This window comes from Crocuta crocuta, unplaced genomic scaffold, assembly GCF_008692635.1.
Source record: "Crocuta crocuta isolate KB4526 unplaced genomic scaffold, BGI_CrCroc_1.0 scaffold108, whole genome shotgun sequence".
In the NCBI taxonomy this organism is placed as follows: Eukaryota; Metazoa; Chordata; class Mammalia; order Carnivora; family Hyaenidae; genus Crocuta; species Crocuta crocuta.
The window spans coordinates 8,449,839-8,477,357 of NW_027532825.1; the positions used below are offsets into that span (position 1 = coordinate 8,449,839).

The following is a 27,519-nucleotide window of genomic DNA, read 5'->3' on the forward strand; positions in this document are numbered from 1 at the left end:
TTATCCACAGATACATAATGCAGGTGAAAGAGGAGATAAAGTGCAGGGGCAGTGCCTTTAAATAAGCAAAATGTGGAAAGGGACAATTCATCCATTGTGAGAGGAGGGAATGAAGTGACCCATAGCTGGGTACACATGGAGGAGCTGGGGAGGCATGGCAGAGAAAAGATGAAAATCGTGCTCTTCTGACTGCACCAATTTTCAGTGAAATAAGAACCATCTTTGGCTAAGGATGAAGAGAGAGGGGGAAGGTCTGAAGAGAGAGAATACTTGAAATGGTCATCTCAGAAAGAGAAAATAAATATGTAGGAAGTATGCCGGGACCGTGGGTAAGGCTGAGGGACCACTTGAGAAAGATGGCCGTCAACTGAGAGCGAGCTTGTCAACATGGTAGCTGTGCTTTCCTTGAGCTGTATTCACTACTTGAGTGTGGGCAGGGACTAAAAGGAGCCGTAGGATTTGGTCAACTGAATACAAAGGAGATGGTATAGTCACCAATAATGCAGTCACTATTATTCACAGTGCAGCATCAATATCAGCAAGAATCAGACAATGCTTCTTAAGAATCTCTATGTAGAGAGTCATATGCATGTTAAAGTCTCAGAAACACCTGAGTGGTAGCCAAGTGCGAACAAGAAATCATCATTCAGGGCCATGGAAAGCTAAAGAAATGAGATGCCAGGATGTTGCTTCAGTCATCCAAGTGAACTGTAAAGCCACCAAGATGGCTGACAGAAAAAATGACTGGGTCAAAGGAGGAGATGCACAGAGCCATGTGGGAATAACTGTGCAGGTGATAAAAGGGAGCCTGGAAGGCTTGGAGTCCTGGTGGTGACTGGGAAAAACGTGTAAAGGATGAGGGGACTGGTGTTCTAAGAAGGGGGGTAATTGTGGCTGTCTCGTCCCCCGGATTGGTCTCTGCAACAGTACATACTGATCATGAGGGCAGTGCTATAGCTGAAGAGATTGTGGTTTTCCAAGAAGCACATAGAACTCTGTGAGCTTCCCCAAGTCCTGCTGGTAGTATGGACTGGGAGAGAGAAGGTCTTGTCAGGAACCCAAAGGGAATTAGTGGGCTTCTATTAGATCCGTATACGAGCATGCCCCTTAGGGCACAGAAGTAGCACATTGTTAAGCATTTAATAAGAGATGGCCACCCAAAGATCTGTGCTTGAACCAGAGAGCACAATAATTCTGTATAAGAGTAGAGACGTCCGTTGCTCTCAAAAACAAGCAGAAAAGAAGGAGGGAGAGAAAGAGGAACAGAAAAGATGGGAGATTCTTATCCTATTCAAGATAGTGAAACTCCCCAGTAGCAGCCAAAGGATGTGGTTAAGACAGGTGAGGCCTCCTATCAGAGACTGTATAAGTTTCATCTATAAAAATCTCCCCCATTCTCCTTGAAAATATTTAGTATAGTCTCCTCCCTTCATGACTATATTTATGAATGGGTCTTCTGGAGAGAGGGAGAGGGGTCAGTAAGTATCATGAGTCCAGAAAGCAGAGGAAAATATATAAATACAGGCTCCTAGCACATTGAAGAAATTTGGGAGAGAGTTTTGGATATACATGGACTATGAAATTAGGGGGATTACGATGTTAAACATTTAAGTGAAGTGCAATGGCCCCACTGATAACCAGGTTACACAATAAAACATATTCTTTTTGAAGACCAGCCAATTGCTTTCTCTGCACTCTCCTCTCCCATTCCCCCAAGCCCTCCTGTCTTTATAACCAATGCATTAAAAATATTCACATCAACATTATGTAATTATAAACCCCTTGGGCTCGGTGTTTCTCAGAGGCAAATGGTGATGGTAACAAAAGAAACACTGAAATCCACTTGTTAAAAATCTGAATTCCCAGAAAAGCAGCCACCAATCTATTCAACAAGTAGCAGAATGCCTATCTCAATTCTGTCTACTTTTGTTTAGTTTACTCATTTTCAGAAAGTTGGCAGTCAAAGACTAGGGAGGAAAAAACACAAGTAGATAATCAACCCGAGACGTTAAGACTTGCATGTGTATAAAATAACACACAAATCAAGGATCTCTACTTTTCAGAAATTTACATTCCATGCATCCAAGATCTGTGATCTTTCAGATAGGGTTCGACAAGAATTAAGCAGAGTGAGCAGGGTGCCTAACTAATTCCTAAGACCATCAGGGTCTTCCATTACAGACTTTCAACTCCAAACTCAGACAACTCAAATTAGATGCAAAGCTATAATTATTCTAGAAAATTGAATTATAATTATCCTGGCACTCACCCATAAAAATATTTCCCAAATCTATTTTAAAAATTAAAAACAGACCAAGGTCTAGAAACATACCTAGGATCCATTTTAATATGCTAGTTTCATTCAAGCTGAATTTGCATTTGCTCCTTAATCACGTGCTGAACTGGTCCTCCACCAAGAGGAAACGAATTAATTCTGAGTTCCTGAGGAAAGATCCTAGTAGATCTTCTCTTATTTCTTACAGATGATAAGGCTGCAATCAACTCGATCAAATAAGCACAGTACCCACTTTATGTGACTGGGACGATTCCAGTGGGAAAAGTACATTTCTGTCTTCAAAAAATACACACACACACACACACACACACACACACACACACACGCAGAGAGAGAGAGAGAGAGCCTCCCATATCCTTTACCTACCACAATAATTTCTTTTTACCTCAGGGTAAAATAATTGACAGCATACCCAAGACTCCTGAGCTCAGGAGGAACAGCCAAGGTCTATACGAAATTTTTTTAAAAAGACATTCTATTTTTTCTGGGGCACCTGGGCGGTTCAGTTGGTTTAGCGTCTGACTTCAGCTCAGGTCACGGTCTCATGGTTTGTGAGTTTGAGCCCCACACGGGGCTCACTGCTGTCAGCACAGTCTGCTTTGGGTTCTCTGTCTTCTTCTCCCTCTGCCCTTCCCTCCTCTCTCTCTCAAAAATAAATAAATAAAACATTAAAAATGTATATATTTAAAAGACATTCTATTTTTTTAAAAATAAGCATAGAGGCACATGTACCTCAATGTTTATAGCAGCACTCTCAACAATAGCCAAAACATGGAAAGAGCCTAAGTGTCCATCAACGGACGGATGGATCAAGAAGATGTGGTTTATCTATACCATGGAATACTACATGGCAACGAGAAAGAATGAAATCTGGCCTGTGTAGCAACATGGATGGACCTTGAGGGTGTTATGCTGGGCGAAATAAGTCAGGCAGAGAAGGACATATGTTTGCATATATAGGTGGGTTAGGAGGAACTTAACGGAGGACCATGGGGGAGGAGAAGGGGAAATATAGTTGGGGAGAGGGAGAGAGGCAAACCATGAAAGACTCTTGAATGCTGAGAACAAACTGAGGACTGATGGTGGGGGGGGGGAGATGGGCATGGAGGAGGGCACTTGTGGGGATGAGCATTGTGTGTTGTATGGAAACCAACTTGAGAATAAACTATTTAAGATAAATAAATTTAAAAAAGCAAAAAAAAAAACTATAAACGTTACACTAGAACATAGTGAACACCTCCCTATGTGATGTGATTTGAATTATACTATAAAGCATTCTGAGTCAAAATGCTTTCTCCACACACCAAAAACTGAAAATAGGATTTCCATTATTAGGGATGAACTCTGGTGGGTTCCAACATTTCCCTCTGCTAAAATGCCTTTGAGAGGGATCTCCACTGGCAGTGATGAATATCAGTTAGTTGATGGCAACCTTTCAGCCACGAGAAGAGAGTGTGGGTTGGAGGAGAAGAAGCAGTTGAAACCACAGCACTCATCTGCCAAAGGTACAAGCACCTGAAAGACTAGTCAACAGGGAGGCAGATCAGAGTTGGGATCCATCTATTCTATACAGGTTTCAAATTTCCTTTTTTTTAAATTTTTTCAATGTTTACTTATTTTTGAAAGAGAGAGAGAGACAGAGCATGAGCAGGGGAGGATCAGAGAGAGGGAGACACAGAATTGAAAGCAGGCCCCAGGCTCTGAAATGTCAGCACATGAGCCTGATGTGGGGCCTGAACTCATGAGCGGTGAGATCATGACCTGAGCTAAAGTCGGATGCTTAACCCACTGAGCCACCCAGGCGACCCAGGTATCAAGTTTCTTATCTGAGAAGTGAGAAGGCTGAATTTGATGATCTCTAAAAAGTTCAAAACTGCAACTTTTGGTAGGTCTGGCTAGAAGGTTAGCCACAGAGGGCTAAGAAGTAGGGAACCCAAATGTCACTAACGATGGTCATAAAAGCACTGCTGGAGAAAAAAGGGGAGGCACTCAAGAAAATGTCTTCGAGGCACCTGGGTGGCTCAGTTGGTTAAGTATCATGCTCTTATTTTCTGCTCAGGTCATGATCTCATGGTTCATGAGTTCAAGCCCCATGTTGATTCTTTCTCTCCCTCTCTCTCTGCCCTTCTTCAGCTCACACTGTCTCTGTCTCTCTCAAAATAAATAAAAACTTAAAAAAAAAAAGAAAGAAAGAAAATGTCTCCACTACTATAGTTATGACAAAAGGCACTTCTACAGGGAAAACATAGTAACGTCTCAGGGGTAAAGAGACCATACACAGAAATAGCGAAAAATTCTAGATCCACATTGGGTCACTGAATTGCTCAAATCGATATTAAAAGAAATGGAAAAGAAGCTAGTTTTGCTGAAGGAAATAACGTTCTTAAAACTAAAAGGATGTGTAGCGGTTGTTGATGGATTGATTTCGTGGGAAATGGAAACTGCTGACTTCTATGTGGTCTGTCAAGACCACTAGCACTGAAATGGTTACAATAAAATTCACTCCTTCATACAACAGATATTCATATGGAGCCTAGTCCATACTTCTGCTGGATGTGAGAAAGGATACAGTAATGAAAAAGACACCTCTAACTCTTAAATGTCCAACATATTAGAGAAGATATAACAAATATAGTAAATATGATGAGAAATGATACTACTAAGATAAGCAAAGGTTAGGGGTTTGGAAGAAGAGTTAGTTTCTGTTCTTAGTTTTATTTGTGAAAGATCACAATCCCTTCACATATTCATTCACACTAGCCAACATCAAGAATTTCTAAGGACAAGTTTAGGCACTTAATAAAGAACAGCAGTTCCTGAACCATCTGCTTTGCTCTGAAAATAAAGATCCATCACACGCGAATTTTCATTTTACTCCAACCCTGTGAGAATATAATTGTCAGCTGGGGTAGGTAACATTTGGTTTATAATTGACATAGTGAACAAACCATGCTTTATAAAATGGCTACAATCAGTGTTTCTTTGGGGTAAAAAAACCACAAACCATCATGTGTGGCCAAAAGTCACTCACTTTCAGCAAGTTCCTTTGATCCATTTAAGTGTCCTGTTACTAATCTTCTGATGAAGAAATGTGCAAAACACAGAATTTAAAGTGAACAACAGAACCTTGTTTAGTCAGACAAAGATACATAACAGAGTATCCTGAAGGCGTTTTTTTTCCTTAACAAGGGAAATAATTGCCCAAATTCATATCATACAAAACTGCAGATTACAGTAGCCCAACTCGATGTTGTATGTATTATTCTTACCTGGTAAGGAACAATACTGCCATGAGCTGTGCCCCAACGTTTTGCTTCCTTTTGGCCAATCAGATAATTAGCAGCTACCTGGGTCAAACACGCCACCTACCAGGATGAGGAAAAAAAAAGGTTGTTTACCCACAAAAGTTGTTCTCATTTGAGTTCATGTCACTGCAGAAGAAAATAAAAGAGAGACACGAACTCAAATAGGTTAGAAAATACACAAGAGGGGCGCCTGCGTGGCTCAGTCGGTTAAGCGTCCGACTTCGGCTCAGGTCATGATCTCACGGTTCGTGGGTTCAAGCCCTGCGTTGGGCTCTGTGCTGACAGCTCAGAGCCTGAAGCCTGTTTCAGATTCTGTGTCCCTCTCTCGCTCTGCTCCTTCCCTGCTCATTCTCTGTCTCACTCTCTCAAGGATAAATAAACATTAAAAAATAAATAAATAAATAAATAAAACTTTTAAAAATTAAAAAAAAAAATAAAGAAAATACAGAGGCCTCCATGCCTTCATCATACAAAGAAAGGCAGAACGGCATTACATTATTGCCTGAGACTAAATACGGATAACATTTGGCTCCCAGAATGATCACCTGATGACAGGGGTGCCTGGGTGGCCCAGTCGGTTTATGCGTTCGACTCTTGGTTTCACCTCACCACAGTTTCGTGTGTTCGAGCCCCACATCGGGCTCTGCACTGACACCACAAAGCCTGCTTGGGATTCTCTCTCTCTGCCCCTCCCCTACTCATGCTGTCTCTATCTCTCTCAAAATAAATAAATAAACTTAAAAAATAAAATTTAAAGATCAACTGAGGACAGGGGTTGAGCCAGGAAATGAAGCCCTGGTCCAGCCTTTAGCATCAAAACCACGTCAAAATACATCAGCATCTAGTACATTCCTTTCTCCTCTTCACCCGTGTCCTTTTGCTTTCTGTCAGGATGACAAAAAGAAGGCTTGTGTCACCCCTGAGCAGCTGAACCAGCCATGAGCCATGTTCCTCTAAAGTTCTCATTTCATGAAAAAAATAACAATAATAAACTTCTACTTTGTTTCAATCAGTTCAGCTGCCCAAAGCATTCTTACTGACACAGAGGATCAAAATTACTTGACTTTTTGAAATTTCCCAGTGAATCGTCCTCATTTAAACAAAACCTGCTACACCTCTCTGAAATTAGTCCTAAACCCATACCCTCATCGTTATACCTATTTCAGGTTTCAGAAACCTTAGATCTCTTAAAGGGATCATCTAAAACCTTAGAGTCAGCTTCTGACTCTTGCGATATTTCATACACATATTTTGAAAACCTACAAAAATTCGGTTGCATACGAGCATAACATGAGGATAATGACTTGATTCCCGGTAACTGCCACAAGGAGCCTATGTGCCCATGAATACGCATGCCCCCACCGTGAACTATGGGAAGGCAACCTAATAAAAATTTTCTGAAGTTTCCAGGAAAACAAAGCGTCTATCCTCATAACAGATTCAGGATATACCATATATGCCATGGGTTGATCTTCCCCATTCTAGATCATCAAGTGCGGCTGGGAATCTCCCAAGCCAGTAAGTCGAACATATCCCAAACTAAGTCTGGCTCCCGGAACAAGTGAGGGGTGGTTTTTCAGGCTCTATGCCACGACCTGTTATTGCCCTCTGCCTGGCATGGTGGCTTGCCTCCCACAAGGCCTATCGACAGGGCTCAGCCTGGATGAATCTCCTTACAGCAGCAGACATTCTCCTTTACTTTATTCTTGGGATTTACACTCACTTTTATGTTCATTTACTGCTCTGTTGAAATTGGAACTGCCTTATGGCAGCTGGTGCGGCTGTACTGCCCAGGTGGCAAAACTAATAAACTTGGAGTCATCCACTTCTGGACCTCCATCTGGTCTCGGGCATTTGAACCACGGAGCATTCCAGGGCTGCCTGGGGCTGCCTCGTGCTAATCACAATTTCACAGATCACTTCTGTGTCTTTCAAAATGGAAAATCAAATCAACATTTTGTAGTCAAAAAATGCACAGGATGGGAAGTCAAGTTTCATGGTTTTGCATCTTTGTCAACTCTAAGAGGTTGTACAACTGTGGGTAATTTAACTACTTTGACCTTCAGACACATTCTCGATAAAATCTTGGGCATTTGGCCAAAATGGGTGGCTTTTGATCTTTAAAAAAAAAAAAAAAAAAAAGGGAGAACTCCTGTACCAAACCAAATAATGGACAAAATCCTAATATGCAAGGAAGTAATACCCCCAAGAGTTCTGGCTGAAGCGGAAGCAGGTCTGTAATGTCACCCTGGGCACATAACACAGAATCCAATTTGCAAAATAGTAAATGGTCTTAAATTTGCTTCCTAGGTCAATACTTCTGACTTTTATTCTTCTTAACAGTCTGGCAAATAAAAATGATACCAGGGATGCAATTGTAGTTATTTTCCCATTAAAGCTTTTCCTGAAATTGGGAGAATTCTCTCAAGTTTGAGGTTTTTCTGTAAGAAAGGTTTTTCTTTGGTCTAACTATATATGAGAGATGGGGGGAGGAGGTTGCTCCTCTCAAATAAACTCTGGTAACAGTCACTCTCCAAGTGGCTCTGGTGTTACTGGAGGCAAGGAGTCACATTATAAAGGTAATTCTTTGCAAGCAAAGAATCATAAGAGGCTTGGTATTTCCACTCTTTTAATTTCAAAGTCAACTGAGAGTCAGTAGACCAACATCAGCAATAGCTACAAGAGGTAGTGAACTGACTGGATGATCACAAGTAAACCTGCAAATTCTAGATTGATCTGAGACGGTTGCCAAAAGGATGGATGGGCTGGATTCTAGGCTGGAGATCACCCCCAAGTACCTCATTTCTTGCCCACCACCTCTTTCTTTCATCTCAATTTTGACTTCCGTGTTTCTGACCCTACCTTGCTAAGGTATATGTTTGATAACTATTTAATAAAAGTAGCCTTATTTAAAGTAAGTTTGAATGAAGAGTCAAAACTCCTCTCACCAACTGTTTCTAAATGGGATGCCTTATCAATTTCCTCCACACATGGTAACTCATGAAAACAAAAGAGCATTTCAGGACTAGCAGCTTCCTACTGGACAGAAAGGTTAGATAAGATTTTAAGCCATTGCTACCCAAAAACAAAGTATGATTTGTCAGTAACTATTCCGAGGCTAATTTGGGGGGAAAAAGAATTCTATTAAAAAGAGAGAGAGAGCAACAGGGCTAAACTTAGCAACCCAATGTTTAAAAGGGGCATTGCAAAGCTAAGAGTAACTTATTTACAATGAAGTATTTTAAGGCAGGAGAAGGGGGAGAAAGTCAACAGCTATAACGTGATTATGTATGAAAAATCAGAGGCTTCCTGGCAATTAATGACAAATTTTCCACAAATCAAAAGAATGCAGGATGTGACTTTTAGGTTAATAACTACATACTGTATATCCATTCTAAATATTGCATTAGATCGTTACTTACATCCCCTAAACTTAGGCCCATTATTTCATCATGTGGACGCTATATAATTTACTCAGAATGTCGCCTTTATATGGTTTCATCTGAACAAAAAAGCCAACTTTGGTTTAATAATAATCATTCTGACAGCAAAACTATTATTTTAGATAACATAGTGGGTCCTGGTATTGTGTGTCTAACCAGAAAACCAATGGCATGGTCAGGGTGGCTCTCAAAGGGCACAGCCCCAAAAGACATGAGGAAGAATATACCCAATTATTTCCCAAAGCAGCCCCATAGGGTCTGTCACCACGTTTCACTTCTACCGAATGAGGATCAAGCTGCAATAATAGAATCTTTCATCTCCAAAAGGACAACCAAGTATGGCGGGAAAAGTGGGGAAAACAACACTAGAATTGGGCTCATTGCATCACAACCGGTCGATTCTTCCCTCCTGCTCCCTTGCACATATTCTGGTCTCCAACTAAGCGAGGCAAAACACCCATCGTGTTTCACTCCTCCACCTGCCCATCTCTCCATCCATTCTTCAAAGTCCCTTTCAACATAACCATTTCCACTAAGCCCCCCTCATTACCCAAGCAGACAAATATAGCCCCTGCCTCTGAACAAACACAACTCCTTAATCTGCCTAACACCAGCTGCACTTTCACAGTCCACCTTATACAACTACACTTATAAGATGGCAAAGCTAAGAAGACCTAGATCAGTGGTTCCTAAACCCATCTGTGCATCAGAGTCACCTGCAGAATTCCTGGACCCCACCCCAGACCTACTGAATCAGACTCTTCCAGGGATGGAGCCTGGGAAAAACATAATTTAACCAATGTAACCAGATTTGAGAACCAAAACCTCAGGGAAATCTAGCCTAATCTCTTGATGTTAGAGATGGATAAATAAAGAAACAGAGAAGGAATTAACTTATCTGAAGTTACACAGCAGGCTAATGACAGAACTTTAAACTAGTCTAACTACAGTGTCCTCCTCCATTCTACCATACTATTCATAGCTTATCCTATCCCTCCTTTTAAGTTGGGAACTATTTCACAGTAGTAACTGTGTGCTACAAACCCTTCATATGGTCTCACAGAACCAGAACCTAACATAGAGCTTCCACACTAATTTTTTTAATGTTTATTTTTGAGAGAGACAGAGAGGAAGTGTGAACAGGAGTGGCGCAAAGTGAGAGAGGGACAGAGGATCTGAAGTGGGCTCTGTGCTGACAGCATTGAGCCCGATGTGGGGCTCTAACTCATAAAATTGCAAGATCCTAACCTGAGCTGAAGTCGGGTGCTTAACTGACGGAGCCACCCAGGCGCCCCCACACAGTAATTTTTTTAATGTGTGAATGCAAACAGTAATTATTAGTTTATTTACTCAAAAAATACTGAGTGCTGCTTTGTGTAAGGTATTATGTCAGGTACTGGATATACAAAAGTAAATGGGAAGATATAGTCCTGCTCTCTTTGGACTTAAGAATAGTGGAGAAGACAAATAAACAGTTATAGGAACTTCCATGGGAAAAACTTTAAAAACAAAGGGAATGCCATGTAGGAAAGCCCTAAGGCAAGAAAGAGAGTGGCATACAGGAAGAAAAAATATGAAAGTAGACCAGTGTAACTGAAGCATGGCAAGAAAGAGACAGTAAATAAAATTGGAGAGGTTGACAGATCGTTTCAGCCCCTGCTGGTCATGGGTCAGGAGTCATTCTCCACACATCTTTCAGAATGATCCTTTTATTTTTTCTTTTTAATTTTTAAGTAATCTCTACACCCAACGTGAGGTTCAAACTCACAACCCTGAGATCAAGAGTCTCATGCTCCACTGACTAAGCTAGCCAGGTGGCCCTCAGAATGATCGTTTTTAAATCAAGAATTATATCATATCATCTTTCTACTTAGAACTCATAGAGCTTCTCACAGCATTCGGAACTAAACCCAAAGAATTGACTAAACAGAGACAAGAGAGTAAAGGGACCAGTTCTACTGTGAAGGTCCAGGCATAAGCCGATGATCACTCAGACTAAGTTGCTGGCAGTAGAAATGGAAAAATGAATGGATTTAAGATCTACGTTAGGGACAGAATGGACAGAACATGTAAAAGACTGTATGGGAAGGGGAAGGCAGATAAAATGGTGACAGAGAGGGAGGAGCTACACATAACTCCCAGGTTTCTGGCTGAATATCTGGGAAAGCTATGAAGGCACTAACAGAAATAAGGAAGTCTGAGAGAGGAAGGTGAAGGGGAAAGAAAACAAGAATCCTCCTTTGCATATGTTGAATTGGAGACGCATGCAAGACAATTATTGGGGCTGGAGTTATCAGCATATAGAAAGTATTTAAAGTCATTCCCTAAGGGAAAATAGAGGGAGATAATTAGAGAAGAAATCAGGAATAAGATAAAACAAAAGAAGATAAATCTCCATGTCAAAAACAGCCTCTAATCAGAGGTATGACCAATGACATAAGTCAAACCACCAGCACCAATTTACCCCCAAAATAGGGAGTAGGTGAAATAAACCAAGATATCCAAACATAACAGGAGACAAAAGTAGACATTTAAACTGATGCAGCAGCAGAAGACAGTACCATGTGAGGAAATGTTACAATTTTTTTAACTTTTAATTTTAGAACCTTTTTCGATTCATAGAAAACCTACCAAAATAGTAATATTACTCCACACCTGGTTCCCCTATTATTTTTATTTTTTTCTCTGCTGATTTTATTATTTATTTATTTTTTTAGCTGACACAATATTACATTGGTTTCAGGTGTACCACATAGAGATTCAACATCTCTAGATGTTATGCTGCGCTCAGTGCAAATGTAGCTCCCATCTGCCTTCATTCAACGCGATCCAAGAACCATTCACTCACTCTATTCCCTATGCTGTGCCTTTTATTCCCATGACTATTCATTCCAAGTCCCCTATTAGTTAACCTCTTACCCCAGTGTGATACATATTTTATAATGAAAGAGCCAATACTGATACATTGTTATTAAAGTCCATTTGTTCAGATTTCCTTCATTTTTAAAGAACTTTTTTTAATGTTTGCTTACTTTTGAGGGAGAGAGAGACAGAGCTTATTCTGTCCTTCTGAAGTAGGCTCCGGGCTCTGAGCTGTCAGCACAGAGCCCTACACAGGGCTCGAATCCAAAGACTGCAAGATCCTGACCTAAGCCCAAGACAGACACTTAACCAACTAAGCCACCCAGGAGCCTCAGATTTCCGTCATTTTTAATGTTCTTTTCAGATCCAAGATCCCATTCAGGGCACCTATCACATTTTATTTCGTTGCTTCCTTAGGCTCCTCTTGATTGTAACAGTTGATCATACATTCCTTCTTTCTGAGGACTTGGACAGTTTTGAGTACAGATCAGGTATTTTGGAGAATGTTTCTCAATGGGGATTTTTTTAATGTTTTTCTCATAATTAGAAACTTATGGGTTGGTCTTTGGGGATTTGGATTTTGAAAGCTCACAAAAGTACAGTGCCATTTTCATCACATCTTACCAAAGGTACAAACTATCGATGTGACTTAACACTGTTGGTGTTGACCTCGATCACCTGCCTGAGGCAGTGGCCATCAAGTATCTCCACTGTAAAATCCTTCTTTTTTCTTCTCCCCCTTTTCACATTGAAATCTTTGGAGGTGGGGAGTTATGCTCCTCCTTCTTGAGGATGAACTGTCCACATAAATTATTTTGAATTCTGCACAGGAAATTTGTCCCTTTCTCTCCTATTCATTTATTCAGTCATTTATTTATATCAGCACAGAGTCAAGGGTATTTATTTTATACTTTGGGTTATAATCCAATACTACTTTATTTTGTTGCTCAAATCATTCCTTTTTGGCCCCTTGGAGCTCTTTCAGTTAGCTCCTTTGACATATACCCCATCATTGGGAGATTTTTGTTTTTAAGCATTTCCTTTTTGTGGCACTACAAGACGCTCCAAGATAATCTCTACATGTCCTGTTCCAGTTGTATGGGAAAGCGTAAAAAGAAGGGGGCTCAAAAGGTAAGTGAAGGGAATGTTTATTTTATATATTACATTAATATATTATATACAATATTTATTTAAGTGTCGACCAGCACCTCCTTCATTCACTTATTCAAAAATCTTAACATCACACCTACTATGTGCCAGGAGCTGTTCAAGGCCCAGGGCACCAAGCAGTGAACAAGACAGACACCGCTGCACTGTCATGATGCTTACATTCCAGGGTCAGGTACATTCAGGCATAACAAAGGAGGATATCAAGAAATGATAAGAGAGAGGGCCTTTCTAGACCAGCAGGTTAGAAAAGCCTCTTTGAAGATGTTAACACTTAACTGGAGACCTGTAGACACCCCGTGAAAATCTCGGGGACTCTTTCTAGGCAACCACATCAGCCAATTAAAATAATTTATTGCAGTAAAAATTTACCATATTTCAGAACAGAAAGAAGGTCACTGTAGCCGGAAGGTAAGAGAGGTAGTAGTAGAAGATGGGGTTAAGGACGAGGGTGCCTGGGTGGCTCAGTTGGTTAAGTGTTGAATTCTTGATTTCAGCTCAGGTCATGATCTCATGGTTTGTGAGTTCAAGCCCCATGTCAGGCTCTGTGCTGACAGTGTGGAGCCTGTTTGGGATTCTCTCTCTCTTTCTCTGCCCCTCCCCTGCTCATGCACTCTCTCTCTTCTGATCTCTCTCTCTCTCTCTCTCTCAAAATAAATAAACTTAAAAAAAAAAAAAAGATGGGGTTAAAGAGGAAATCAAGCACCAGATCATGTAGGCATTGCAGGCCTGCATAAGGATCTAGAATATCATTCCAAATGTCATGGGAAGCCATTGATTTATAATAATTAGATATGCTGGCTGTTATATGGAGTATCAAGGAGAAATGAATGAAACCAAACTATCTTACATGAGGTTGGTATTACAACTTCTATCTTACAGATGGGAAAACTAAGCCTAGGGAGATTAAGTGTCTCATTTGGATCACACAGTGAGTTGGATAATGGCAAATCTATGACTCACTCACAGCTCACTCTACTCTCCAATCCATAGGGCTAAGAAGGAAAATCATTCAGGACTGGAATGGCTATCCCATATTGAAAAAAGAATTGGAATTACACTTATTCATACTGCATTTATCATTTTAAGCTTCTAGTATTCACTAACTATAAAAGCTAATGTCTATTAAGCACTTCTTGTGTACTTTTCTAAGCACTTTATGTGAATTAATCTTATTTCATTCACATGACACCTGTGTGAGAGAGGCCCTATGAGGTACCCATTTTACAAATGAGAAAACTGAAGCACAAAGCAGTTTTGTAATCTGCCCACGGTTATATACCTAGTAAATGGACAAGCTAGGACCTGAACTCAGCTTGTCTGGATTCTGGCATTCTATACCAAATTTCCTACAGAATCGGACTCCTTGATATTTCTGAATGGCCACAATGCTGGAAAAGATTTATTGGACTGTCCTACTTGGTAAACAAAAGAGAGTCATTAAATATCCTTTTCTACTAGGTAAACTTCTACAGGTAAATCTGACCTTAATTATTACATAATACTTAATATGTACTCACTCAAAGATTTCTGCTTTGCTGCAACTATGTCTTTACTTCTATTCCAATGTAATTAGAAATAAACTTCAACCTATAAACATTTTACCTGTAAACATTGAAAAAATCAGTAGAGCTGTTATGTAATTTTAAAATCTCTACCTTTATTTGTTTAGCAAAGGAAGAACATATTATCAAATCCTTCTCTTCATAGCATTTTTTTAACTTAATGAAAGGAACACACACATCTCACATTCCTCTGAACTATCACTAATGGCAGTCAAATCATATTGATGTTTATTTTATATACTGAACTCAAAAGGAAAACATATTTGCATTGTACTCAGAATAATTTTGCCAATCCATCTGAATCAAAATCAGACATGAGGAAACTGGATATCAAATGCCAGAAGGTAAGACCAGACAACACAGAGAGACAGAATTTCAAAAGCATGTTTAGTATAATACATCAAACATATTTCTTACCATTAACCACTGACCCAGTCAATCATTTCACTGAAAAAGTGGCTATGAATAACTAAAAGAAAAAAATGTGATGAGTAAGTGGAAATATATATAAAGGTAACATTTAGTGACATGATGTACTTATTTATTTCTGTGATGTCTTCAGTTTCAAATGTTTTCCTCAAATATAGTTTTACATTTTAAATAACTTCATTCTTTAAAATATTTGTTTTTTTAAAAACAAATGAATAAACAAACAAAAAGCAGAATCAGACTATAAATACAGAGAACAAACCAATGGTTGCCAGAGGGAATGGGGGTGAGAGAATGAAAAAAATGGATGAAGGGCAGTGGGAGATACAGGCTTCCACTTATGGAATGAATAAGTCTCAGCAACAGAACACATAACATAGAGAATATAGTCAGGGATATTTTAACAGCACTGTATAGTGACAGATGGTAGCTACACTTGTGTTGAGCAGGGAGAAGTACAGAGTTGTTGCATTCTGGGCCGTGCACCTGAAACTAATGTAACATTGTGTGTCAACTATACTCAAATATTTTTTTAAGTTCTGTTTTTAGAATACATACATTGTTCTGCAACCCTAGTTTTAAAAAGAAGTTATAAGAAATGAAAGTTACTTTTGTTTATTGCTTTCTTCATGCATTTAGTAGATATTTAATAAGCCCTTATTATATGCAGAGCACTCTGGCAGGTGCTGTCAGAGACCCGAAATCAATAACAGAGAGTTTTACCTCTCAAGAGAGTTAAAATCTTTAATTCAAAATAGAAATAATCAGTCCCACAAGAGACTTTAAAAAAAAATTTCAAGTAGACGGGTCGCCTGGGTGGCTCAGTCGGTTGGGCATCCCACTTCAGTTCAGGTCATGATCTCACAGTTCATAGGTGTGAGACCCACATCAGGCTCCATGCTGACAGCTCAGAGCCTGGAACCTGCTTCAGATTCTGTGTCTACTTCTCTGTCTGCCCCTTCTCCACTTGCACTCTGTCTCTGTCTCTCTCTCAAAAATAAATAAACATTTAAAAAAATTAATAAATAGGGGCGCCTGGGTGGCTCAGTCAGTTGAGCGTCCAACTTCAGCTCAGGTCATGATCTCACAGTCTGTGGGTTCGAGCCCTGGGTCAGGCTCTGCTGACAGCTCAGAGCCTGGAGCCTGCTTTTGATTCTGTGTCTCCCACTCTCTCTACCCCTCCCCAACTCATGCTCTGTCTCTCTCACTCTCAATAATGAATAAATGGTAAAAAATAATAATAAATAAATTATAAAAATTTTAAAATTTGAGCTGACCCTTTGTTAAAAGGAATTTAGTCATGCAAAGACAAGGAAAAGGCCTTGCACATAAAAGAAATACTGTAGGCAAAGTCAGGGCAGAGATGAAAAACTACTGGGTCTTTTTGAAGGAAGGAATGAATGAATGTTAAAAACTGACAAGGCATTAGATTTGATAAATAGAAGATCATAAGTGATCATTAAGATACAATACCAATAAAGCAGTAAAAACAAAAGCTAGATTAAAGGGGGCTAAGGAAAGAATGAAAAGGATAAAGGAGTCACAAGAGTACTTGTGTGGCTTATGTAAAGAAGAAGAGAGAGGGAGGAAAGAGTGGACAGTAGCTCAACTGAGTGGAGCAGGAAGACAAAGGTTTTATTTATTTATTTTTTGAAGATAAAGGAACACTTGAAGTGCATCTAATTATGCAAGCAAAACAGATAATTGAAGGTGTGGAGTCTTAAGCAACATGGACGAGAATAAAAGAGGAAGCAAAAGGTTGTGGGGGTGGCTCGGTCGGTTAAGCGTCCGACTAGGGCTCAGGTCATGATCTCCGACTTCAGGAGTTCAAGCCCCACGCAGGGCTCTCTGCTGACAGCTCAGAGCCTGGAGCCTGCTTCGGATTCTGTCTCCCTCTCTCTCTGCCCCTCCGCTGCTCATTCTCTGTCTCTATCTGTCTGTCTCTCTCTCTCTCTCAAAAATAAATAAAACATTAAAAAATTTTTAATAAAAAATAAAAGTGAAATGTTGTCNGGTCTCTATCTGTCTGTCTGTCTCTTTCTCTCTCTCAAAAATAAATAAAACATTAAAAAATTTTTAATAAAAAATAAAAGTGAAATGTTGTCTTTCAGCGAAGTCTTCCCTAAGTCTTGGGTCACTGGAGTCATTTCCTCTTCTGTCTCCCTGTCCCTTAGAACGAAAGCTTCAGGAGGGAAGGGACTTTTCTGATCACTGCTCTCCCCAGCAGCAGGGACACTACCAGAGAGCTTACTATAGGACTTCGGTAATTATTAAACTCGTGAAAATGAACAAATGGCACAGTTTGCCTCTAATTTGGAAAGAGAATCTTAATGAAGAAAAACTGCTTGAACTGAAAAAGAGGAAATCTGGATGCAACCCCTACAGGAAAGGAGAACACTAGAGTGCATCTTCGTGGCATACCAAGGACTGGCTGAGATTTGCCTCTTTCTCCCTCTAAACGCTGGCTCTGCTCACTGGAGTCGTATGGAACAAGTCCGTGCATTCTTTCACTGTTTGCTAAATGGGTAAACAGAGAGGCTGAGTTAGAGAGCAACGTCAGGGCCCCGGGCTTCACCTTTGGGGTAAGAAAAGCAACAAAGGTAGTTCAGGGAGCAAAAAGGAATCTTCGGGAGTCAAGACTTCATTGGGCTAAAGGTGACCATATGATGATGCTAACGACTTATGTATGAGTAGAGAGAGGAAAGAACAACTCTTCCCTTAAGTCAGAATTATTAACCCAGGAGTGAGGGTGGAGTGAGTCTTAACCAACAGGTCCAGGAGGGAATTCAGAGAATAAGAACTTGAATAAAGGCTGACTCCCACGGACCCTTAGAGAACTCCTTCATTTTTCCATTAAGCCCAATGGAAACTCTGTTTCTTCCACAGAAAGCTGTGGTTTATTTTTCTTTTTATGTTTATGTATTTATTTTGAGAGAGAGAGAGAGCCAGCGCAAGCGGGGAGTGGGGAGATTCCAAGAAGGCTCCACAGAGCTCGATGCGGGGCTTAACCTGAGCTAAAACCTAGAGCTGGATGCTCAACTGACTAAGCCAACCAGGCCCTTCAGAAAGTTGTGGTTCATTTTAAGAAAACTTCAGGCACTTTGTGTAGTCATGCTAGTCCAGGGTAACTTCACCAATTCTCTCTTTGCCATGATTTTCCTCTAGTCCTGATTAGCATTGCCTTTATATCCTGGTGACCCTGACCACAATTTTATCACTATTTATTCAACGCTGTTTAATAATGTGTTCTTCATTTAAAAGAGGGAGGGGAAACACAAGTGTTTGCAGGTACAGAATACAGCACAGTAGGTTTTCTTCAGACCATTTACCCTCCTTGCAAGTAGACAGACGCTTGCATAGGTCTGAAGTGTGGATACTGTGACAAGAGAAGAAATAGCAAATCCGAGAGACATCTGAAGAAAGGAATTGTAAGATCTGGGAACAGACTACAGGGAACAGAAAAGAAGGTACAAAGAGGCTCCAATGTTCTTAGCCCGGGCCCTAAAAGGAATATGAATTTACTTATAGAAATGGCTTTCATAGTTAGAAAGAGGCTGGGGTTTTTGTTAATTGGGAGGATTGGGGGTGGGGAATATGTTGATTTAAAGGTGTGGTTGGGGGGCGCCTGGGGGGCTCAGTCAGTTGAGCGTCCGACTTCGGCTCAGGTCATGATCTCGCGGTTTGTGGGTTCGAGCCCCGCGTCGGGCTCTGTGCTGACTGCCAGCTCAGAGCCTGGAGCCTGTTTCGGATTCTGTGTCTCCCTCTCTCTCAGACCCTCCCCTGCTCACGCTGTCTCTCTCTCAGAAATAAATAAAATATTTTTTAAAAATAATAAGTAAATAAAAGTGTGGTTGGGATATCCAAGGGGTGATACCCGTGGCTGGTTACATATCCAGCTGCTGGAGCATGGATGATGGTCAAAGAAGTCCATAGGTGTTTGGTGGCCATCCACAGAAAGGCCTATGATAGACCCCCATCTCCTGGCTGAGGCACTCCATATAGTCCCTCCCCCTTCTGATGGGATGTCACTTCCATGGTTACATTAATAATCAACTGACTAGGAGTTACTAAAGAAGAAAATTGTGTTGAGAGGCCTGGTGTAATCAGAGAAACCTTTAAACTAAGGTGAAGCTCACCAAAAAAATTGCTAGAACTGATACATGAATTCAGTAATGTTGTAGGATACAAAACCAACATGCAGAAAGAAATCTGTTGTATTTCTACACACCAGTAATGAAGCAGCACAAAGAGATATTAAGGAATCAATCCCATTTACAACTGCACCAAAAAAACAAACAACAACAACAACAAAAAAAAACAATAAGATACCTAGGAATAAACCTAACCAAAGAGGCAAAAGATATGTACTTATCTTTTGTACAATAGCATTTGGGGCTCCTGGTGGCTCAGTCAGTTGAGCATCCAACTCCGGCTCAGGTCATGATGTCACAGTTCATGTGTTCGAGTCCCGTGTCGGCCTCTGCACTGACAACTCAGAGCCTAGATTTTGTGTCTCCCTCTTTCTCTACCCTGCTCATGCTCTGTCTCTCTGTCTCTCTCTCAAAAAATAAATAAACACTAAAAAAATTGTAAATACTAACAGCATTTTTCACAGAACTACAACAAATAATCCTAAAATTTGTAGGAAACTACAAAAGACCCCAAAGAGCCAAAACACCTTGAAAAAGAAAAGCAAACCTGGAGGCATCACAATACTGGACTTCAACTTAAATTACAAAGCTGTAGTGATTAAAAGAGTATACTACTGGCACCAAAATAGACACATACATATATCAATGAAATAGAATAGAAAACTCAGAAATGAACCCAAAACTATACAGTCAATAAATCTTTGACAATGCAGAAAAGAATACGCAATGGGGAAAAGACAGTCTCGTCAACAAACTGTGTTGGGGAAACTAGAATAATACGCAAAAGAATGAAACTGGACCATTTTCTTACACCATACACAAAAATAAATTCAAAATGGATTAAAAACCTAAATGTAAAACCTGAAACCATAAAAATCCTAGAAGAGAACACAGGCAGCAACCTCTGTGACATTGACCATAGCAACTTCTTTCTAGATAAGTCTCCTGAAGCAAGGGAAACAAAAGCAAAAATAAACCATTGGGACTTCATCAAAATAAAAAGTTTCTGCACAGTGAAGGAAACAATAAACAAAACTAAAAAGCAACATAGGGAATGGGAGAAGATATTTGCAAATGACATATCAGATAAAGGGTTAGTATCCAAAATATATAAAGAACATATAACTCAACGCTCAAAAATCAAAATATCCAATTAAAATGGGCAGAAGAGATGAATAGACATTTTTCCAAAGACAATATACAGATGGCCAACAAACACATGAAAAGATGCTCAACATCATCAATCAAAACTACAGTGAGACATCACCTCACACCTGTCAGAATGTCAACGCAGGAAACAACAGATGTTGGTGAGGATGTGTAGAAAGGAGAGCCCTCTTGCACTGATGGTGGGAATGCAAACTGGTGCAGCTGCTCTGGAAAACCTATGGAGGTTTCCATCCAGCTACTGCACTACTTGGTATTTATTCAAAGAATATAAAGACACTAATTCAAAAAAGATACATGTACCCTGGCATTATCTATAATAGCTAAAATATGGAAACAGTCCAAGTGTCCATCCACTGATGAACGGATAAAGAAGATGTGATATATATATTTAATGGAATATTACTCAGCCATAAAAAAGAATGGAATCTTGCCATTTGCAATGATGTGGATGGAGTTAGAGAGTATTATGCTAGGCTAAATAAGTCAGTCAGAGAAAGACAAATACCATATGATTTCACTCATATGTGGAATTTTAGAAACAAAACAAATGATCAAAGGGAAAAAATAAAAGAGAGAGGGAGGTAATCCAAGATACAGACTCTTAACTATAGAGAACAAACTGACGATTACCAGAAGGGAAGTGGTAGGGGGGATGGGTTAAATAGGTAATGGGGATTAAGGATGGCACTCGTTGTGATGAGCACCGGGTGTTGTATGGAAGTGTTGAATCACTACACTGTATGCCTAAAACTAATACTGTACACCTGAAACTAACACTGTATGTCAGCTAACTGGAATTAAATAAAAACTTTAAAGAAAACAATAAAATAATAAATAATAAAATAAAATAAAATAATATAAAATAAAATAAAATAAAATAAAAAGCTCAGAGAGACATGCTGCTGCCCGCCTTGACAACACAGCCTGCGTGAGCTCTTCAGCCACAAGGAACTGTATTCCACCAACAACCTGAACGGGTTTGGAGGACTCTGAGCCCTTAGCAAGAGCTGCAGTCCAGCAGACACCTTGATTGCAGCCTCTTCAGACCTGAGCAGATGATCCAGCTTTTCCTGGACTCTTCACCCACAGAAACTATGAGATAATAACCTTGTCTTAGTTCAAACTATGTGTGTGTTAATCTACTATGTGGCAATAGAAAATGAATACAAGTCTGAAGCCATCGAAGTGGATGAGTAGGCTGAATACTTACAAGGAAAGCAGAAGGCAAGGGCAGGGCTCTGGAGTCAACCAAGGAGGGGACAAAAGAAAAAAAGAAAAAAGAATATAAGTATAAAGGATGTAAAGGTGGAAGAAAAACAGAAAGGTGAGGTGCCTGGAGGCCAAAGGAGAAACGTGTTAGAAGGAATAGTGTTAGAACTACAGGCCAATATCCTTGATGAATACGGATGCAAAAATTCTCAACAAGATCCTTGCAAATCGAATCCAGCAGCNATAGTGTTGACTGTGTGTCAAATAGCCACATGCGGCCAATGAGGATGACAATGAGAATAATTAGCCTTCGCAGCAATGTCGAGAGAGGAATTGGAGTGTATATCCTAACGCCAAGGATTAAAAAAAGTAGATGGAAAGCAGAAAACTCAAAAACAAATACTACATTAAGTCTGGCAGTGAAGGGAGGAAAGAGACAGAACAATAGCTGGAATGCTTAGCCAAATTACCAAAAATGGTGTCAAGTGAAGATAGTTCATGATGTTACCTTTTCCAGGATATACAGATGTTAATAGAACACTAATGAACACAAAAGCCTTAGAGCTAAAGGAATGAATCTCTCTGAGTGGAATTTCAGGCATTTCCCCCAAGTTCATGGGAGAAAGATTTTATAATTGAGTCATTTTCCTAAAACCTCGAAGTCACAGAGCTATATAAAACAACCCTGCATATATATCACAACAGCTTATAAGCCAAGCTCTGACATGAGAACAAAAATTCACTTACACTCTCTTCCTACATCTGATCGATCTGACTGACTAAAATCCGAGAATGTAAAGGTGATTCGGATGAGGGTTTGTGTCTGGCCATGTCACACTGCACTGCTCCCCTGAGCCTCTGTGGCACGACTCCCAGAATAACAAGGGAGACTCACCAGCACGCAGGACATGACTCAGTTCTTCAGTGGGAACTCTTCTTAAAGTGTCCTCGTGGGACTTCAAGGGAGAGGTGCAAAGCCAGGTGTGAATTAGGACAAGAAATCATGTCAGTGACCATGATGCAGCAGGTAAAATGTGTTATGTTATTATGCTTCAAGCAAAAATTCATGCACTAAACAAACACAGGTACACAGTGCCAAGGACTGCCATTCAATTAACAAAACCAACTCAGTGATAAAAATAGACGGACAGACAGACAGAAAACTCTAAGAACGCCAAGAGAGAAAAAAAATACATTCTCTATTTTTATATGCTAATTCTGTTTTATTTGAAAGTGTTAATCTTGTACTTACATTTCATTTCTTCAGTCAACAAATATGTATTGGGTGACAACTTTGTTCCAGGCAATGCGCAAGGTGCTGGGAATACAGCAGTGAAAGAGATAGATCCTCTGCCCTGGAGGAACATGGGGCTAGCTAGAGAACGTACAGCTTATGGGGTGCTTGGGCGGCTCAGTCAGTTAAGCCTCTGACTTCGGCTCAGGTCGTGATCTCGGGGTTTGTGAGATCGAGCCCTGTGTCGGGCTCTACACAGACAGCACAAAACGTGCTTGGGATTCTCTCTCTCCCTGTCTCTGCCCATTGCCTGCTCTCCCTCTCTCGCTGTCAAAATAAATAAATAAACTTAAAAAAAAAAAGCCACATATAACCTAGTGAGGTGAGGAAAACTGGGCGGCAGGCCTAGTGGACTTTGAGCTAAGTGAACTTTGCATGATAAGCACATTCTTTTCACACTTCCGTGTCCCCTCCTGCCACCAGGACACAACACCTGCTTTTGGCAAATATAATTGCAACATTACAGTCATCTTTATTGCTTTGGGAGTCACATCACGGAAACAGAAACAATGAGGATACTCCACTCTGTGTACCAACACGTGGGCAACCTCCTCTCTATTCTCACTAATACATCTGACCAGAGACTAAAATCAAGGAAACTGATTTCAGAACTTCGCTAACTTACATCCCACAGTCAGAACTCAACAACAAGCCATGTGATACAAGCTGGATGGCTTTTAAGGTCTAAGCTGCAAACTGTGGATGTGTTTGGACTTTTCCACATCACCTTTAAGAGACCCCAGAGGTACACCGACATAATCAGCCTTTGATGATACACTGTATCATGTATCCACATTCTCATATGCCCCTAATTTGGTACATTTGCATATGATCTGCATTCCAACATATCCGCAAATCTGTTTTTCTGTGCTAGAGGACTGTAATATGATAGAGCCCTTAAGGATCCACTTTGCTTTGTTGTGTCAATCCTCATCTTCATCAGACAATGATCATTCTCTTAGCCACATCCTCCACCTACTCCTTAACCACAATTGGAGGGCTAGACAGTTCTGAAGAGGGCAGAGTCTTTGTATCTTTTTGACATCCTCAGCAGTTTGGTGGAAAGAAATTTGGATCCTGAGTCCCAGGCTCAGCCTAGCTCCTCACTGCAAAGTTTTGAACTCTTTTTTCAAATATAACCAACCTCCTTACAGCCCTGTTTGTATGACTTCACATAACATGGTAAAAGCACTCTGAAAGTACTCAAATGTAAGAATCCTGAAAAACTATCCTTTCAAAAAAACATATTATCAAGCAAATACAGACCAAACAGCTAACATGGGGTTTTACTATATAAAAATTTAGTAATTTCTATGAATTAGATTGATGTTTTCAAACTTCCATTGATACACATAATCCTTCTAGGAAAAACAATTCCCAGAGATGCCAAAAAAGGGTCAGTCGGCTTTAGAAATTCCAGGTACACTAATTGTTTTTATTAATGAAAGAAATTTCTGAACTCCAAATTTCTTTAACTTTTATAAATAGTAATGAAAACACTGAAAACACATGAAAACACTGCTGGTTCAGGAAAGTAGCAGTGGAAACGTGATTAAAATCAACATTTGAACCTGAAACAAATATAATTCTGTATGTAATTCTACTGGAATTACATTTTTTTTAATTCAGTGTTTGAATGAATCAAGCCATCAGTTAAATCTTCTGTTAGACTATAAAGCAGCAAGAAATGATTTCTAATGAGATTTCTAAGACAACTCATCAGCAGTTTACCTGCGGGCAGCTCATGAGCAGGTTTCCATTGACGACTGCGTTTTGTCTGGGCTACATAGCATTTCAAAAATTGAAAGGCTTTATATAAAAATTCAAAATTCTTACTTCAAAAATTGAAGATCTGGCTATACTGGGCCAGTACGGTGGAACTGGCTGATACTGGCTCTGCAGAGTTGATTGTTAGTCTCTCCTCCAAACATGTTCAGAAGCAACCATTTAGAGGCTTGAAATCAGCTATGTGGAAATATTTACACCATGAGAATTGGCAAATGCTACAAATCACAGCTTTTTTTTTTTTTTTTCTTGTCTCTTAGAAAGCAAGATGAACATTTATAAGCACACCGCACACTTGGGACCACAGCCTCACATGACAGCAAATGCTGGAGTGAGTAGTGACTATGCCCTCCCCAGCCCATATCCACCACTATTGTTTCTTGCCTGGCTCAGTTCCCTCATTTTAATTACCTGCCTGGCGTATTTAAGTATTTGCCACTCCTGGTTTACAGTTATCATGTATTCAAAATAACTCTTAGATGAGAACACGGGGGAAAAAACAAAAACAAAAACTAAGCCACTGTGCTTGCTTAATAATTAAAAACAAAGACCAGGCTTAAATTCAACATGGTTGGACAAACTGAAATACCATCTTCATCTCCCTTTTCTAACCATTGTGGTATTTAGGCAAACAAGAACACTGTGATGATTTTCAAGTCATAATTTGAACAGCTAGCAAAAATAGATCTTTTTTAAATGGTAAGAGTATTCTTTAACTGTATACTCTTAAACAAATGAAAAACTGAGAACTTTTATTTCTAGGAGAAAAAATGATTATCATTGTTTTTTAAAACTGTGAAGGCTTTGGTTTGTCTGCAGACAAATGGATATTTGACAGAAATCTTAAAAACCTGAGCGGAAAAATTCCGACACAAGACAAACCTCTGACTAAATGACTCTCGATAAGAATGTCTGAAAGTGAAATCAGATATGACAGTGGCCAGAAAAATTCCCTTTCATGTCACATTACACGGGTTCACACACAGATGACTGCTGCTTAGCCTGCCCTAATACACAGGTCTGTGCTTCCAAAGACAATAATGCTTTCATTTATCCCTCCCTTCCCTTGGGGCATGAGCATGAGAGTCCTACCCACCAGAAGAAAAGCATTTTCTAGAAACCACTTCCACAGTCCCAAGAACAAAGACAGAGGACAAAATCTGGGGAGGAAAGCAGGCCAATGCAAGTTTCTGAAACAGTTCCCATCGACAGGCCCCATAGGTGTGGGCACTGCCCTGCCAGGAATCACCACCACCGTGAGGAAGGGACAATCTGAGTAAGTGCCAGGGAGCCTCGATAACACCACTTTCAAAATTCTCACTTCTCTCCTCCACCTCTCGCTACATTTGTTTTCGGTCTCGGACCTACTTCAGCATGATTACTGGCCTTTTGTTTTTTTCAAGAGGCCCCAAAGTAACAAGTATGTGGAATTCTATCCTACCCCTTAAATTACCATAAGCTCAATTTTACTGTGGCAATAACTCAAGGATAGTAAAGCAACAAGAAGAAAGAAATAGAAAGGAAGGAAAGGTGAGAGGGACAGAGGGGAAGAACAAAGAAAAGACAGAAGCACGTTTTGAGGTAACATCAGAGAAGGGGACGAAGATGAAAGAATGGAGAAAAGCCACTGTCATGTGTTTTTGATTGCTCTTAATATAAATGATGAGTTAGGGGCGCCTGGGTGGCTCAGTCGACTAAGTGTCCGACTTCAGCTCAGGTCATGATCTCACAGCTGGTGAGTTTGAGCCCCGCACTGGGCTCAAAAATAAATTTAAAAAAAAATTTTTTAATGTATACATATATAAATGTTGAGTCGGGGTAGAATCCAAATACTATTCTTGGTCTCCCGTGAAAGACATTTTGCCTCTGATTTTTGACAACGCTCCCACATCCGTGGGACATTCTCCAGTATACATGGGAAAGCTCAGGAAACAATACAGCTAAACTTAAAAGGAGTTTGTTGATCATATCGGAAACAAAAGCAAAGCCGAACAATAACAAAAGGAGCAAGAGTTTTACGTATATTCAGTGATGTGTACTAGCGGCACTAATTCACATGAAGCTTTTTGTTTCAGTATATTGATTTCCACTGATCTAATAAAGGCCTGGGCCTCAAGAATAACCACAAGAGTAACAGAGTTCTTATTTTATTTTATTATTTTTAAAATTTTTAATATTTATTTTTGAGAGAGAGACAGAGAAACAGTGTGATCAGGGGAGGGACAGAGAGAGAGGGAAACAAAGAATCTGAAGCAGGCTCCAGGCTCTGAGCTGTCAGCACAGAGCCCGATGTGGGGCTTGAACTCATGAACTGCAAGATCATGACCTGAGCCGAAGTCAGATGCTTAACCTACTGAGCCACCCAGGCAACCCCGGAGTTTTTATTTATTTATTTATTTTTATTTCAATTCCAGCATAGTTATCATGCAGTGTTATGTTTGCTTCAGGGGTACTGAGTTCTTTTAGTAAAAAAACTTAAGGTGAGCCCAACTACTTATATAGAAAATTCTCAGATTTGTACTGCAGCTGACCGGAAATATTTCCTGGAATTACAACAAGTGGTCTCAGCTCTCTGCCTAGTCTAAACTCCAGCCAGCATCCACAGGCCTCACCTGCCTAATGAAATAAGCAATATGTCATCACTATTTTTAGCTTAATTTTGGTTGAGGCATTTGAGCACACACGTTTCCTCAACTTAAAAAAAAAAAGAAAGAAAAAAGCAGTAGACTTACTTTTTTTCATGGTTATTTTCAAAAAAAATTTTTAACATTTATTTACTTACTTTCGAGAGAAAGAGCACAAGCAGGAGAGGGGCAGAGAGAGAGGGAGATACAGAATCCAAA

General features: G+C 40.0%; 1 protein-coding gene across 2 annotated transcripts in view; it reads right to left on the reverse strand.

The window, feature by feature from the left end:
- SUGCT (succinyl-CoA:glutarate-CoA transferase) overlaps positions 1–27,519 on the reverse strand; it is a 707,967-nt gene that overhangs the window by 555,396 nt on the left and 125,052 nt on the right. The window contains exon 8 of one of the 2 annotated variants that reach the window (XM_077781124.1): positions 5,566–5,661. The exons of the other annotated variant lie outside the window; for it this stretch is intronic. Within the exon in view, the coding sequence (XP_077637250.1) occupies positions 5,566–5,661 (96 nt within the window). The remainder of the gene's footprint in view (positions 1–5,565; positions 5,662–27,519) is intronic. 2 annotated transcript variants of the gene reach the window in all.